We start from the raw sequence: 13667 nt of genomic DNA, 5'->3' as shown, positions 1-13667 counted from the left end.
TCACTGGCCAGGTAGTGTTGGTCAGAAATGCCATGGGCTCTGTGGTATAGCGTTTTGATGAGAGAATTCTTTTGAGATGGGTGGTGGTGGGAATCCGGTTTCAAGTAGGAATCTGTGTGGGTGGCTTTCCTGTAGACAGAATGTCCCAAGGATCCGTCAGGTCTCCTCTCAAACAGAATATCCAAGAATGGTAGTTTACCATCTTTCTCCACTTCCATGGTGAATCTAATGGATGGGTGTCTAGAATTGATGTGGTCCAAGAAGTGGTTCAATGCTGGGAGTCCATGTGGCCAGATGACGAAAGTGTCATCCACATACCTCTTCCACAGGGAAGGACGCAGGGTGGATGTCTGGATGGTGTCTGATTCAAACTTTTCCATGAACATGTTGGCTATAACTGGTGACAAGGGGGAGCCCATAGGGGTACCCTCATTCTGTTTGTAGAAGGTGCCATTCCAGGTGAAATAGGTGTTGGTGAGGCAATGCCTAACCAACGCAGGTACATCAGAATTCAATCCATGTTGGACTAAGTCCTCAATTATTGTTAGGGTGTCCGGTACTGGGACTTTGGTAAACAAAGATACTACATCAAAACTGACGAGGATGTCATCAGGAGATAGTACCATGTCCTTAACCATAGAGACTAATTGGGTTGAGTTGAGTACTGCCGAAGAGGTCTTGCAGCGTATCTGATAGAAAACGGGCTAGTTTGTAGCCCGTTTTCTATCAGATACTCTGCTTCCCTTCACAGGCAAGACCTCTTTGGCAGTACTCAACTCAACCCAATTAGTCTCTATGGTTAAGGACATGGTACTATCTCCTGATGACATCCTCATCAGTTTTGATGTAGTATCTTTGTTTACCAAAGTCCCAGTACCGGACACCCTAACAATAATTGAGGACTTAGTCCAACATGGATTGAATTCTGATGTACCTGCGTTGGTTAGGCATTGCCTCACCAACACCTATTTCACCTGGAATGGCACCTTCTACAAACAGAATGAGGGTACCCCTATGGGCTCCCCCTTGTCACCAGTTATAGCCAACATGTTCATGGAAAAGTTTGAATCAGACGCCATCCAGACATCCACCCTGCGTCCTTCCCTGTGGAAGAGGTATGTGGATGACACTTTCGTCATCTGGCCACATGGCCTCCCAGCATTGAACCACTTCTTGGACCACATCAATTCTAGACACCCATCCATTAGATTCACCATGGAAGTGGAGAAAGATGGTAAACTACCATTCTTGGATATTATGTTTGAGAGGAGACCTGACGGATCCTTGGGACATTCTGTCTACAGGAAAGCCACCCACAAAGATTCCTACTTGAAACCGGATTCCCACCACCACCCATCTCAAAAGAATTCTCTCATCAAAACGCTATACCACAGAGCCCATGGCATTTCTGACCAACACCACCTGGCCGGTGAATTAAGACATGTATATCGGGCCCTCAGGATGAACGGATACTCTGACCGCACTATCCGCCAAGCTGTCTCTCCCACCATACAGAAACAGCCACATGAAACTCCGACCAAAACTATCACGTTACCATATATAGCAGGCGTGACCAAAAAGATCTCCAAAATTCTAAACAAACATAAGATCCAAGTCCGATTCAGTACAGTGCATAAAATCCGTGATCTGATTCCATCTGTGAAGGATGTCGTTCCTGACTTATAGTGTCCTGGAGTCTACAAATTGAGTTGCAGTTGTGTGTGATTGCTACATTGGCGAAATGAAACGTCATGTTTCTGATCTTGTCCGCGAGCACAAGTCAGATCTGAAACACGGCAGAACTGATTCTTCGGCCGTTGCCAATCATTGCTACAACTCTGTGGGCTCTCATGAAATTGTCTTTTCCGAGACCAAGGTGCTCTGCAAACCTTCTGGCTACCATCAAAGGTTTGTACACGAAGCCATACAAATATACAAACACAGACATAATTTCAACCGTGATGATGGTTACAAACTGAGTAATCATTGGAAAGATGTGATTAACCATGCAAAAAAGATTTAACTACACTTATTTGGACCATCTTATTTGACACAAAACTATTGCAGGTTACTGATGGACAGCCAGTTGTTTCACCAGGTTTAGCTTTCTACCAGGTTTAGCTTTCTTTTTTCATACTTTTATTATGTAGGCTAGGCGTAGTCACAAACCGAACCTCTCCATAATAAAGGCTCAGTCTTTTGTTATGCAGTCTATTCATAGTCTCAAACCGCACCTTACCATAATAATAAAAAGTGGGCCATTCCTGCCCCTTCCCCCCTCCCTCAACCATTATATATATGGAGTGGTATCTCCTGTAATCTCTCATTTACTTGATACAGCTGTCGGGCTGTGACGGTTCCACCTGAAGACGGAAGCTTGTGTTGCCTCCGAAACGTCGTGATTTTAATTATATTTTACTTTTAATTTTGATTTTTTACCTACGTGACTTTACCGAAAAACCTAAGAATATGAATCCTTGCAGTCACGAAAGCTTCAAATCTAGAATTCTTCAAATATGTCAGCCGATGTCTTAAGATCTGCACGTGACCACTAATGTGTACATCTTGTCACCCAGCTCTCTCATCTCCCTCTTGTTTATATCCCATCTCACTCATCTGGATATTTCTATGTCTCTGCGAGCCGTAAATTGAAGAACTCTGCTCGAGGTTATTGTATCTGGAGCTGCCGCCACATTACATGACGTGGAAGCTACACATCTTGCTCCACGCAAATTATATCTCACTTTCTGAAGTCTCAAAGCACTGCGCAATATACAATGCAAGCTTTCTCGATGTAGTTAAATTTAAGCACTGTACTGGCAGCACATCACAAGTCGACAAATCACTGTTTTTAAATGTCCCTAAAATACATGTTCTAAAGAAGTTCCTTCATTCTCTGGAAATGAACAGAATTAACAATGCTATAGCAAAAGAGTAGAGTATTCCACAGCGAAGGGCTACAAACAAAATCCATAATGGTAGCGCAGTACGCATCACAAGCTGTGGAGTGCATGTAAATATGGAGGAAAATTCACTGGACCTTGAAAGTTGTGATCAGGTTTTAATTTAGCTGACACAGGTTACCAATGCGGTCCTTCCAGTAAAAGCACATGGGACTTGCAAATGTGATTTTATCAAGATGGAACTTTGCAGTATTACTCTTTGGTTCTTCTGGTAAAGTCACATACAAAGAAAATAAATGTAATAATAATAGAATACGACGTTTCTATTGCAACACAAGCAACCATCATCAGGTACGAATGAATGAGAAAACAAACATAGCAAACTTAGAAATATGCAATACAACCCAGAGAGTTGGCTAACAACAGTCAACATCCTACCTGGTTGATTAACGTTCTTCCAAAGATTGTTAAATTTGAGAGAGAGACAAAACACAGACACGGAGACACATAGCCAGACACACAAGTAGAGAGAGAAAACACAGAGACACACAGAGAGGGACACACACATAGACACACAGAAAGACAACACCTCTGTGTCGAGGCCTTAAATCGAGAGGGGGGGGTTGAAAACAATGAGAGAGTTGTGTGGAATTCCAGCCCATAGCGACCAGAGGAGAGACAATAGACTTACAAAAAAGTACGGAAAAAGCAAGTTTATTAAAATTAGTAAGTGTCATGCAATGCAACCCAGAGAGTCGGTTAACACGCAGTTAAATAATAGCCTGGTTGATTACGTTCTTCCAAAGATTGCTAAATTGGAAGTTAAGTGTGAAACAAAAACGGCAAATCCTCCCCGTTGAGGTGGTTCAAACTAGATTCGAAGCTTTCTTGATTGCAGGAATTACTCTTTGGTTCTTTCGGTAAAGTGACGTAGTAGTATTGTTGATGCTATGCTGTAAAGGCCATTCAAGAAACAGAAATATGACGTATCCCAGAAGTTAATGTTGTATGCCGACATTGGGAAGTGTTTTAACAGGCATACTTTGCCGACACTTTAATTTCTAGTGCACATCTGTGGATAAATGATTCCCTTTATATACTAACCACCACAGTTTGTAAAGCCTACTTATGAACCGTTGTACGCATATATGAATCTTGCACATAAAATTACTGTACAATGATTTTTTTTACACCGCCACGTGTTTTCATTTTCTGTTCGTAGACATGTCATCCCTTAATTTGTTATAAATTTCAAATACCCCTTAGCTACTCGGTGAAATGGAACGTGTAACTTACAACGCTGGCTCTGCAGGGCTGTGAACAGGAGATGAGCAATGATGCCTCAATGCTCATTTGAACGGGAAAGGAAATGTATCGCTTTCAGCTTTTTACCGCATAAAATGAGATTTGGTGCCTTGGCAAACATGGCCCACCCACCAATATGTGGTGGAACATCTCCCCACTGTATCTTCTTGAGACTCGGGACAGCGGCGACCACGCTACTGCAACTCACCCTCGTCTATTTACTTTCCTACAGGATGATGTCTGTGACACCGTAATACGTCGGGCATGGATTCCTCAAAGGTGTGACGATACGAGAAAGGACGGATGACGCTGTCAGCGACATAAGTGTGGGATGAGGCGATACAAATTAGGTCGTGGTATTAATAAAGTGACGACATATTTGTGAAACGACAAACTGACATAAAAGGGAGAGATGTAAATCGGGGTATTTATATCCAAGGCATTTACAGAAGATCCAAAGCCAAGCCATGTAACATTTGTGTTCCAATATTGCGTTATTAAGGGCATCAAAATTACAAGGTATCGACAGGATGAACGCCACACCGTTAAGGATAGGAGTGCTGTAAGAGTCAATGACTTGCAGAAGCCGTCAAGTGCTGGTCATCTCTTGCAGCCCAAAAGCCTCCACAGCAACACGGAAACTTTAATTCGCTTAGCATAATACGTTTCACAACTAATTACACATCGTCACGGCAGCATACAACACAGGTAACGTTCAACTTGCTTCTCTAGGGATCTCCATTCGCCATCCCGCAGTTCCAGCTACCACCGCTCGATCCATCCCAGCGTTAAACAACGAAAATGTGCTCACCACGTTGGCAGTGGTGCACAAGCACAAATAGCAAAAACACAACATGTGGTCCTGAAGAGGAAAACAATAGGTGACATTTGGGGCAATGGCCCTTGATCTCTGCTACGAAGACGGACCGTTGCCCAAACGTTCACGTGTGAGATATATTCCCCTATAAGGTACTGTTATTTATGAATGTGTATTGATGAGTTTTAATCCACCACACAGTCCCTTTCTCAGCAATGGTACACCACCAAAATCGTACCATTCGCCAGGTGGGTCAGCGGTCGAGCGAACCGCGCACAATCAGAAGGTTGCGAGTTAAAATCCTGGTTTGGGGGTTGACTCAGCCAATCATCCCTCCAGGGTCAGTAAAATTGTTCCCACTTCGTGGATGATGAATTTCCACCACTGGCTCAGGGCTGTAAACACGACATAAACACCAAAGCCTCGGTGCTCATTTGAGCATAAAATCACTTTAACTTTTGACTTTTACCAGCAAAGATGAAGATTACAGATCGGCTTGTGTGTCGCTCAGCATGGGAGAACCTAACGAGGGGCGACCCACTGCTCTAGCACATGTGAAAGCTTCTGATCAGCTGTCGTCTGAGAGTGGTGGCGGCATCCACTCTGCATCCTCTCAGAAATTTAATTAATTCCTGGACTCACTTCCCTACTAAGCACGTTGCTGTTTTGCGCATAGCCGCCTTCGTATAAACGCTGCTAATTTTATCCCTCACCTGGTGCTCAGGAGGACGTGGGTTCGATTCCGGACCCTGACGACGCCTGTTTTATATTTGGAGTTGGTTTGTTCTCTCTCCCCCAGTGGCCGTGTGGATTTTTCTTTGGGTCCTCCGGTTTTCTCCCCTCCACATTTAGAAAAGCGCATTCAGATTATTTTGTCTGCTACTATAACTTCCCACATATGACAAGCCACTTCGATGAGCTATCAAGTGTAGCCAGGTCACCTGAACAATAACTAACAGCTCAGTGGGATTTAACCTGGTAAAATATAAATTACGTTTTTTAGTTTATTGTTTCTTGCCACCGCGAGGGGACTTGCTGGGTCTACTCAGCTTCTCGGCAGAGCGTGGCTTTCCCAAGAGGTCGTGTCTTTGCTCAGGGATTCCCAACGTTTTTCCTGGAAAGGAAGACAGAAAGAGCGCAAACGGTCTCAAAGCAAGCTTCGCCTCCTCGGCACCATCGTGGGACCGGGTTCTCTCCTCGTGGCACTGCTGAGTTTATTACGTACAGTTCACGTGAAGTTGCTTCTTAAAATTTAAAGGGACAGTCCAACAACATTCAAACGCCTGGTTAACCATTTAATCAAACTCCACCGAGTGACTCGTGTCCATTCCAGCAGATGCAATTACATTGGAAATGTTGTTTGTGTTTTCTATCATAAACCTGCTCTGCTTTTGCAATGCATCTCTTGTTTTCTCACAACCCCATATTTTATGCACATTAATAAATACAGTATTCCTTTAACGAACTTGCTATATATAATTTTGGCTATCCGCGAATCGCATCTGGAACTCTGCACAACTGCATCAAGAGAGAGAAAGTGATGAGATAAAGTGATGAGATAAATCTTAACTTAATGCTTTCGTGACTGCAGGAATTCATATTCTTTGGGTCTTTCGGTAAAGTCACGTAGAACAATTTTTTTTTTTTACAAAAAACGACGTTTCGATCGCAACACAAGCAATCGTCATCAGGAGTAAAAAGAGAGGGAAAGCTGCTGAGGCAGGCTGTTTTAAAGGTTTAAAATGGGTGTAGCCCAACGGTCATAAACGACGTGGGCGGGGCTAGTGCTGTTAAAGTGAGAAATTTGCATGTAAATGTAAGTTACCATTCTTGGATGTTTTAATTGAAAAGAAACCAGATGGCTCAATGGGACACTCTGTCTACAGGAAAGCCACCCATACGGATGCCTATCTAAAACCTGACTCCCACCACCATCCATCCCAGAAGAATTCCCTCATCAAAACTCTACACCATAGAACTCGATGTATTTCCGACCATCACCACCGAGCCAGTGAACTGGAACACGTACACCAAGCTCTCAAGATGAATGGATATTCAGACTACACAATCCATAAAGCTATCACCTCAACCGTTGGGATAGGACATCTGAGGAGCCAATCAAAACCATCACCTTGCCTGCCATACATAGCAGGGGTCACCAAAAAGATCTCCAAAATCATGAACAAACACAAGATCGAGGTCCGATTCAACACAGCACGTAAAATTCGTGATCTGACCCCATCTGTGAATGATGTGATCCCTGACATGCAATACCCCGGTGTCTGTGGCAGTAGTTACAGTGAGGGAAAAAAGTATTTGATCCCCTGCTGATTTTGTACGTTTGCCCACTGACAAATAAATTATCAGTCTATAATTTTAATGGTAGGTTTATTTGAACAGTGAGAGACAGATTAACAACAAAAACATCCAGAAAAATGCATTTCAAAAATGTTATAAATTGATTTGCATTTTAATGAGGGAAATAAGTATTTGACCCCTCTGCAAAACATGACTTAGTACTTGGTGGCAAAACCCTTGTTGGCAATCACAGAGGCTAGACGTTTCTTGTAGTTGGCCACCAGGTTTGCACACATCTCAGGAGGGATTTTGTCCCACTCCTCTTTGCAGATCTTCTCCAAGTCATTAAGGTTTCGAGGCTGACGTTTGGCAACTCGAACCTTCAGCTCCCTCCACAGATTTTCTAAGGGATTAAGGTCTGGAGACTGGCTAGGCCACTCCAGGACCTTAATGTGCTTCTTCTTGAGCCACTCCTTTGTTGCCTTGGCCGTGTGTTTTGGGTAATTGTCATGCTCGAATACCCATTTTCAATGCCCTGGCTGAGGGAAGGAGGTTCTCACCCAAGATTTGACGGTACATGGCCCCGTCCATCGTCCCTTTGATGCGGTGAAGTTGTCCTGTCCCCTTAGCAGAAAAACACCCCCAAAGCATAATGTTTCCACCTCCATGTTTGACGGTGGGGATGGTGTTCTTGGGGTCATAGGCAGCATTCCTCCTGCTCCAAACACGGCGAGTTGAGTTGATGCCAAAGAGTTCTATTTTGGTCTCATCTGACCACAACACTTTCACCCAGTTGTCGTCTGAATCATTCATATGTTCATTGGCAAACTTCAGATGGGCATGTATATGTGCTTTCTTGAGCAGGGGGACCTTGCGGGCGCTGCAGGATTTCAGTCCTTCACGGCGTAGTGTTTTAACAAACTGTTTTATTGGTGACTATGGTCCCAGCTTCCTTGAGATCATTGACAAGCTCCTCCCGTGTAGTTCTGGGCTGATTCCTCACTGTTCTCATGATCATTGCAACTCCACGAGGTGAGATCTTGCATGGAGCCCCAGGCCGAGGAAGAATGACAGTTCGTTTGTGTTTCTTACATTTGCGAATAATCGCACCAACTGTTGTCACCTCACCAAGCTGCTTGGCGATGGTCTTGTAGCCCATTCCAGCCTTGTGCAGGTTTACAATCTTGTCCCGGACATCCTTGGAGAGCTCTTTGGTCTTGGCCATGGTGGAGAGTTTGGAATCTGATTGATTGATTGCTTCTGTGAACAGGTGTCTTTTATACAGGTAACAAGCTGAGATTAGGAGCACTCCCTTTAAGAGTGTGCTCCTAATCTCAGCTCATTACCTGTAATTGAAAGGGGGTCAAATACTTATTTCCCTCAGTAAAATGCAAATCAATTTGTAACATTTTTGACATGCGTTTTTCTGGATTGTGTTGTTATTCTGTCTCTCACTGTTCAAATAAACCTACCATTAAAATTATAGACTGATCATTTCTTTGTCAGTGGGCAAACGTACAAAATCAGCAGGGAATCAAATACTTTTTCCCTCACTGTACATTGGGGGAAACTAAGCGACATGTCTCGGACCGTGTTCGTGAACATAATGTAGATCTGAAACATGGTGGGACCAATACCTCGGCCGTGGCTGATCATTGTTTTAATGTGGTGGGCTCACACGAAATTGATTTCTCCAAGATGAAGCTACTCTGCAACTCACTGGCTATGAACAAAGATTCGTTCATGAAACCATCCAGATATAAATACACGGACACAATTTCAAACTGACCAATGATTGGAAGGACATTATTAACCAGTTTAAATCACAACTGGCTGTGATGTTTCCATCCTACCTTCCGATGTTGGTAGTTATTTTTGACTCTGAATTTACATTCACAGTCACGTAGAAGGGAAGTAATAAAATAATAAAAATAAAACATAACAAAATAATTCTCACGACGTTTCGGCCACAACACAAGCAGCCGTCCTCAGGTGAAAACCAGGTCTGTCGAGGCGACAGCGTCTTCAGACGAGGCGACAGCGTCCTCAGACGCTCGCCCAGCTCGACGTTGCTGCTCTGCGATCTTCCATTAACATGCTAATCCCTCACATTAACATAGCCACCTCCGCACCCTTCGTCGTGGAGACCGCTCTCCGATCATACACTAACATGCTAATTTCTCACATTAACATCACTAGCCCTGCTCACTTCGTTTACGACCCTTGGGCTACACCCATTTTAAACCTTTAAAACAGTCTGCCTCAGCTGCTTTCCCCCTCTTTTTTTAAAATCCTTTATATTAAGTTCACTTGCTTGCTTGCTTGCGCGCTTACGACCGTGCAAATATTTCGGTCGTTTTTTAACCCACTTCCCGTGATCCAATCGAGCTGACATTTTGCACACAGACTCGTTGTGTGTGACAATTTATTTTCGTGAAAATTTTTTTCCAAAATTTTCCACTTTTTAGGAAAAAAAAAATTCATATTTAATTTAAAATACCAATGTAATAAAAATGAAACTCTTACTCAAGAAAAACAGAAATAAATAATAAAATAAAACTTTGTTTTTACGGGTTAATTTTTTCCTCCTGATGACGATCGCTTGTGTTGTGATCGAGACGTCGTAGTTTTTTGTTATTTTCTTTGAACCTATCTACGTGACTTTACCCGAAGACCCAAAGAATATTATCTCAGCTCTTTGATTTGGCGATCTAAACAAATAAATGGTCACAAGTTCTGCTCTATTAAGCTGCTGGTCTGGACCAGGCTGAGAGCTTTTGTACTTATAATGAAAAAACTTTACGTTGCTAAATCTGTTTTTACTTCCTATTGATGACGACGACGACGACGATTCCAGGGACCCTTTTCTGACCACTCTCATCCACTTATTTTTGGGAAAGTCTCCCCAAGGCCACAGTGCCTAGAGCATCATGTGCTGCACGGGTGTGGGGCGACGCAAGTGAGCGCCGGTGCCGTGGTCTCACCGTCACCGCCGGCAGCTGTACCGGTGGAAGCGACTTCCTCCACATGAGAAACCGCCCTCCCTCGTCCTCCTCCACCTTCTCCCTGCTCCTCGCTCTGTCCCAGCCCGTCCTTGCTCGCGTCTCTCTCCCCCCTGTCGTCAGCTGTGCGCAGCTGCTCTTGCAGTTGAGCCACGCACTCCTCCGCGCTCTGCGCCCGCGCCTCCGTGCTCCTGTAGGGGTCAGCAGCACGGCTCCTTGCAAGGAACCTCAATGCTCAGGAACCTTGCCTGCCTGCTTCCCCCAGGCTGCTAAGAGGCAAGCAATGTGGCTGAGCCCACACAAAGGAACAAATGGAGCAAGTGGGACACTACGGTGGCGAGATGTTAACTACCTCGCCTGGTATACAGGAAGCTGTGACTTCAATTCCGTCCCTGACACCTACATATTTGTATTATGCCTGTCTCTCTCCAATGTGGTCACGTGGATTTTTCTCTGGGTCCTCCGGTTTTTCCCTCCACATTTAGAAACATGCGCTTAGAGTATTTGGCTGCAATAGATTTCCACATGATAAGCGACTTCGTCGAGCTGTCATTTGTGGCCAGGTTGCTTCTGAAAAAGAGCTATATAGCTTAGTGGGCCTTACCTGGTAAAATATAAATAGTTTTAGTTTTTATCTTAGTGCAGAGTGAGATCCCACGATGTTCATTGTATAAATGCATTCAGTAGATGGTATAGATTTAAATCGTATGTGTGATCACGTGCTTGCGATGTGTCACTTGACACCCTCGATAATATGCCATCTCGAGGGAATATCCAGGTGGAATGTAAAAAGAAAAGAAAGGGAAACGTTAAAGGGAAGCTAAATTGTACTTCCAAGCCTCGACGCGTCTCCCATCAATCTCAATCACTCAATCAATCTTTTAACCCTTTCCTGATCAGGACCGCCCAGAGGAGACGGGCAGAAGGGGCAATTTGAGCTGGGCCTCACACAGAAGATGGTCCCTGCAACGATCCTGTGGATGGTGGGATAAAGGGGGGCCCCACGTTGAATTCGGCACCGGATCTCCGAAACCTCTGAGTGGCCTTGCTCCGGATAAACTTTGTGCAACTTGACTGGTGCGATCATCTCACAACAAAGAAAATACTGATAGCATTTGTAAATTAGATTAAACAGTTAAGACGTTGGGTGCTCAGTTTATTTCTACTCACAATATCTGTGCTTGTAGCTGCTTGATTGTAGCCATCGCATTATATGTCTGAAGTTGTTGACCCTGTGTACAAGCAAACACAACATTACAAAAGAGGATGGCAAGCAGGTAAAATAATTTGTATTTAAAACTACGCAAATGCCCGTCGCGATAACATTCCTCCTTTGTGTCTGCAAAAACAGCTCAAATGATCAACTAACATTGCGGACATGAGGAGTTGTGTTTCAGCAGTACGTCCAATGTAGGATTTACTGGGTTTTCACGACGTAAACATCGATGTAAACAAATTTATAGCGAATGACGTATGCTACAGGAGCATCGCTTATCTTGAGCGAGGAAATTTAATGCAATTGGCCGTGCTAACTAACGTTTTAACAAAACGCGGTTCACTTTTCTCATAGGAATGCAAAGTAATCTTCAGGGTCCAACCACAAATAATGTATAGCCCCCGATGCCAACTGGCTGCCAGGTGAAATGCATGTCTACACCGAGGATAAAAGATCTCTGGGGTGTGGACAATACATCAAAGAGAGGAGTTTAACCATTCTGCCGCCAGCCTTCTTGTTAGGATGTGATTAATACGCCGCGATACCTTGCATGGATTACACTGGCTTTCTTAGGCTTACAAAGCTGGCAGGTAGACAAGATAACCTTGAGAGCTCGTTACGTGATTCACGCGGAGGCTCTGGGACACGAATACCCTGATGCTGCAGCGTTGCTCTGCACATTTCACGACCGTGCGTTTGATTGGTGACTCAGAAGCCAGTGTATGAGGGGAAAGCTAAACAAGTAAAATTTCTAAAATGTTAATTGCTATCGAGATCACTTCATCATAAGCACCCGTATGTGCCTTTATCAGCATGACAGCAACTATCACCATTGCAGTTGTAAAATTTATGTTGTAAAATGCAGCGTTCGTTTCAGCTGCCATCTGTATCAACAACTCAACGTGATATTTACAATATTTTACATTGGGTTTTGTGAAGAAGAAAAAATGCGTGAGGAGCTGCATGTTTCTAAACCGAAGGCGTTTTTTGGAAGCAGAAACTCACGACATGGAGATGTAAGCAGAGAGGAGAGGCAAGGTGCTGTACTGAGAAAGAAGCAGAGAGAGATGTAACACTGAGACTGCACAAACAGGGCTGTAGAATTAGTAGATTGTAAGAGAACAGTACAGCATCAGAGGCAGTAAGAGAAAGAGAAGCAGAGAATGAAAATCAGACAGCATAAAATGCATGCCTTTTTATGGCAGGAAATATCCAATCTAATGTTCAATTTTTCCAGTACCCTGAAGAATGTTAGTTCGAGATGCCACCGTACAATCTAACTCTGCAAGCCTTGTGCTTGCTGTGGAGCCATACCAATGCGAGTGCGGACATCTCTTTGCTCAGGGATCTGGCCTCCACGTTGGCGTCGTGTCCGATCACCTGCACGGTGGGGCCACTCTTCTCCGTAGCATCTGAACATTTGTCTTCAGTCTGCAAACATCGCCAAGAAATCCACGCTTTCAGATATACTTCTTCCAATATTAGGAAGCCACTGGAGCTATGCACTTTTAAATCTAGATTGAAAATGTACTTCTTTAATTTATTCTCCTTCACCCGCACCTCCAATTAGCACGGTTGGCTACGTACGTTGCGAAAAAGTTCAACATATATACGTACACTGGTTTTTAATCACTCTCAAACCAAATGCGTGACAGATCCTTATTCGAGCTGTATTTGTCCCCATGATTCATGTGCACATAGGTCAGCATTACACGGATATGAAGGACAGAAGGAGGCACGCAGCTACATGGGTTGGTGGGGGGGGTGGTGCGTGTTACAATGCGACGTCTGCATCGCATCTCTCGCCGCACACGCAGAGGGCACAGCACTCTGCTGCGTGTTGGTGATGTGGAGGTTCCTTTGTGGCATCTGCTCACAGGTTGCCATGGTGGAAAATAGACAAGTGAAAGTGCTCCCTATTGCCCAGCAGTGGCGCCGCTACGCTGACATACATTGTTCATGTCCCACATGACGCGTGATGATGTGGCACAGATCAAAGCTGCGATTCAGATATCACCCATATCCGAGTTGCCCGTGGACATTGTTGTGGTTCTGTAGGAAACATTAATCAGACATAATTGCAGACTGGAGGATGCCCTTGGGATTGTTATAACAAGCCCTTCTGA

At 44.1% G+C, this 13667-nt stretch overlaps 1 protein-coding gene across 7 annotated transcripts in view; it reads right to left on the bottom strand.

Annotated features, from left to right (window-relative positions):
- Positions 1-3601: 3601 nt before the first annotated feature.
- Positions 3602-13667, bottom strand: part of AXDND1 (axonemal dynein light chain domain containing 1) — a 49380-nt gene continuing 39314 nt past the window's right edge. For all 7 annotated transcript variants that reach the window (XM_061566349.1, XM_061566350.1, XM_061566353.1 and 4 more), the window contains 4 exons: positions 12856-12972; positions 11496-11557; positions 10308-10516; positions 3602-6139 (listed from right to left, as the gene is read on the bottom strand). In XM_061566349.1, the coding sequence (XP_061422333.1) occupies positions 6030-6139; positions 10308-10516; positions 11496-11557; positions 12856-12972 (498 nt within the window). In that variant the 3' untranslated portion in view covers positions 3602-6029. The remainder of the gene's footprint in view (positions 6140-10307; positions 10517-11495; positions 11558-12855; positions 12973-13667) is intronic.

Source organism: Lethenteron reissneri, chromosome 36 (genome assembly GCF_015708825.2).
Source record: "Lethenteron reissneri isolate LAM-NWPU_2019-01 chromosome 36, ASM1570882v1, whole genome shotgun sequence".
Classification (NCBI taxonomy): Eukaryota; Metazoa; Chordata; class Hyperoartia; order Petromyzontiformes; family Petromyzontidae; genus Lethenteron; species Lethenteron reissneri.
This window is presented reverse-complemented; position numbering and strand designations above follow the sequence as displayed.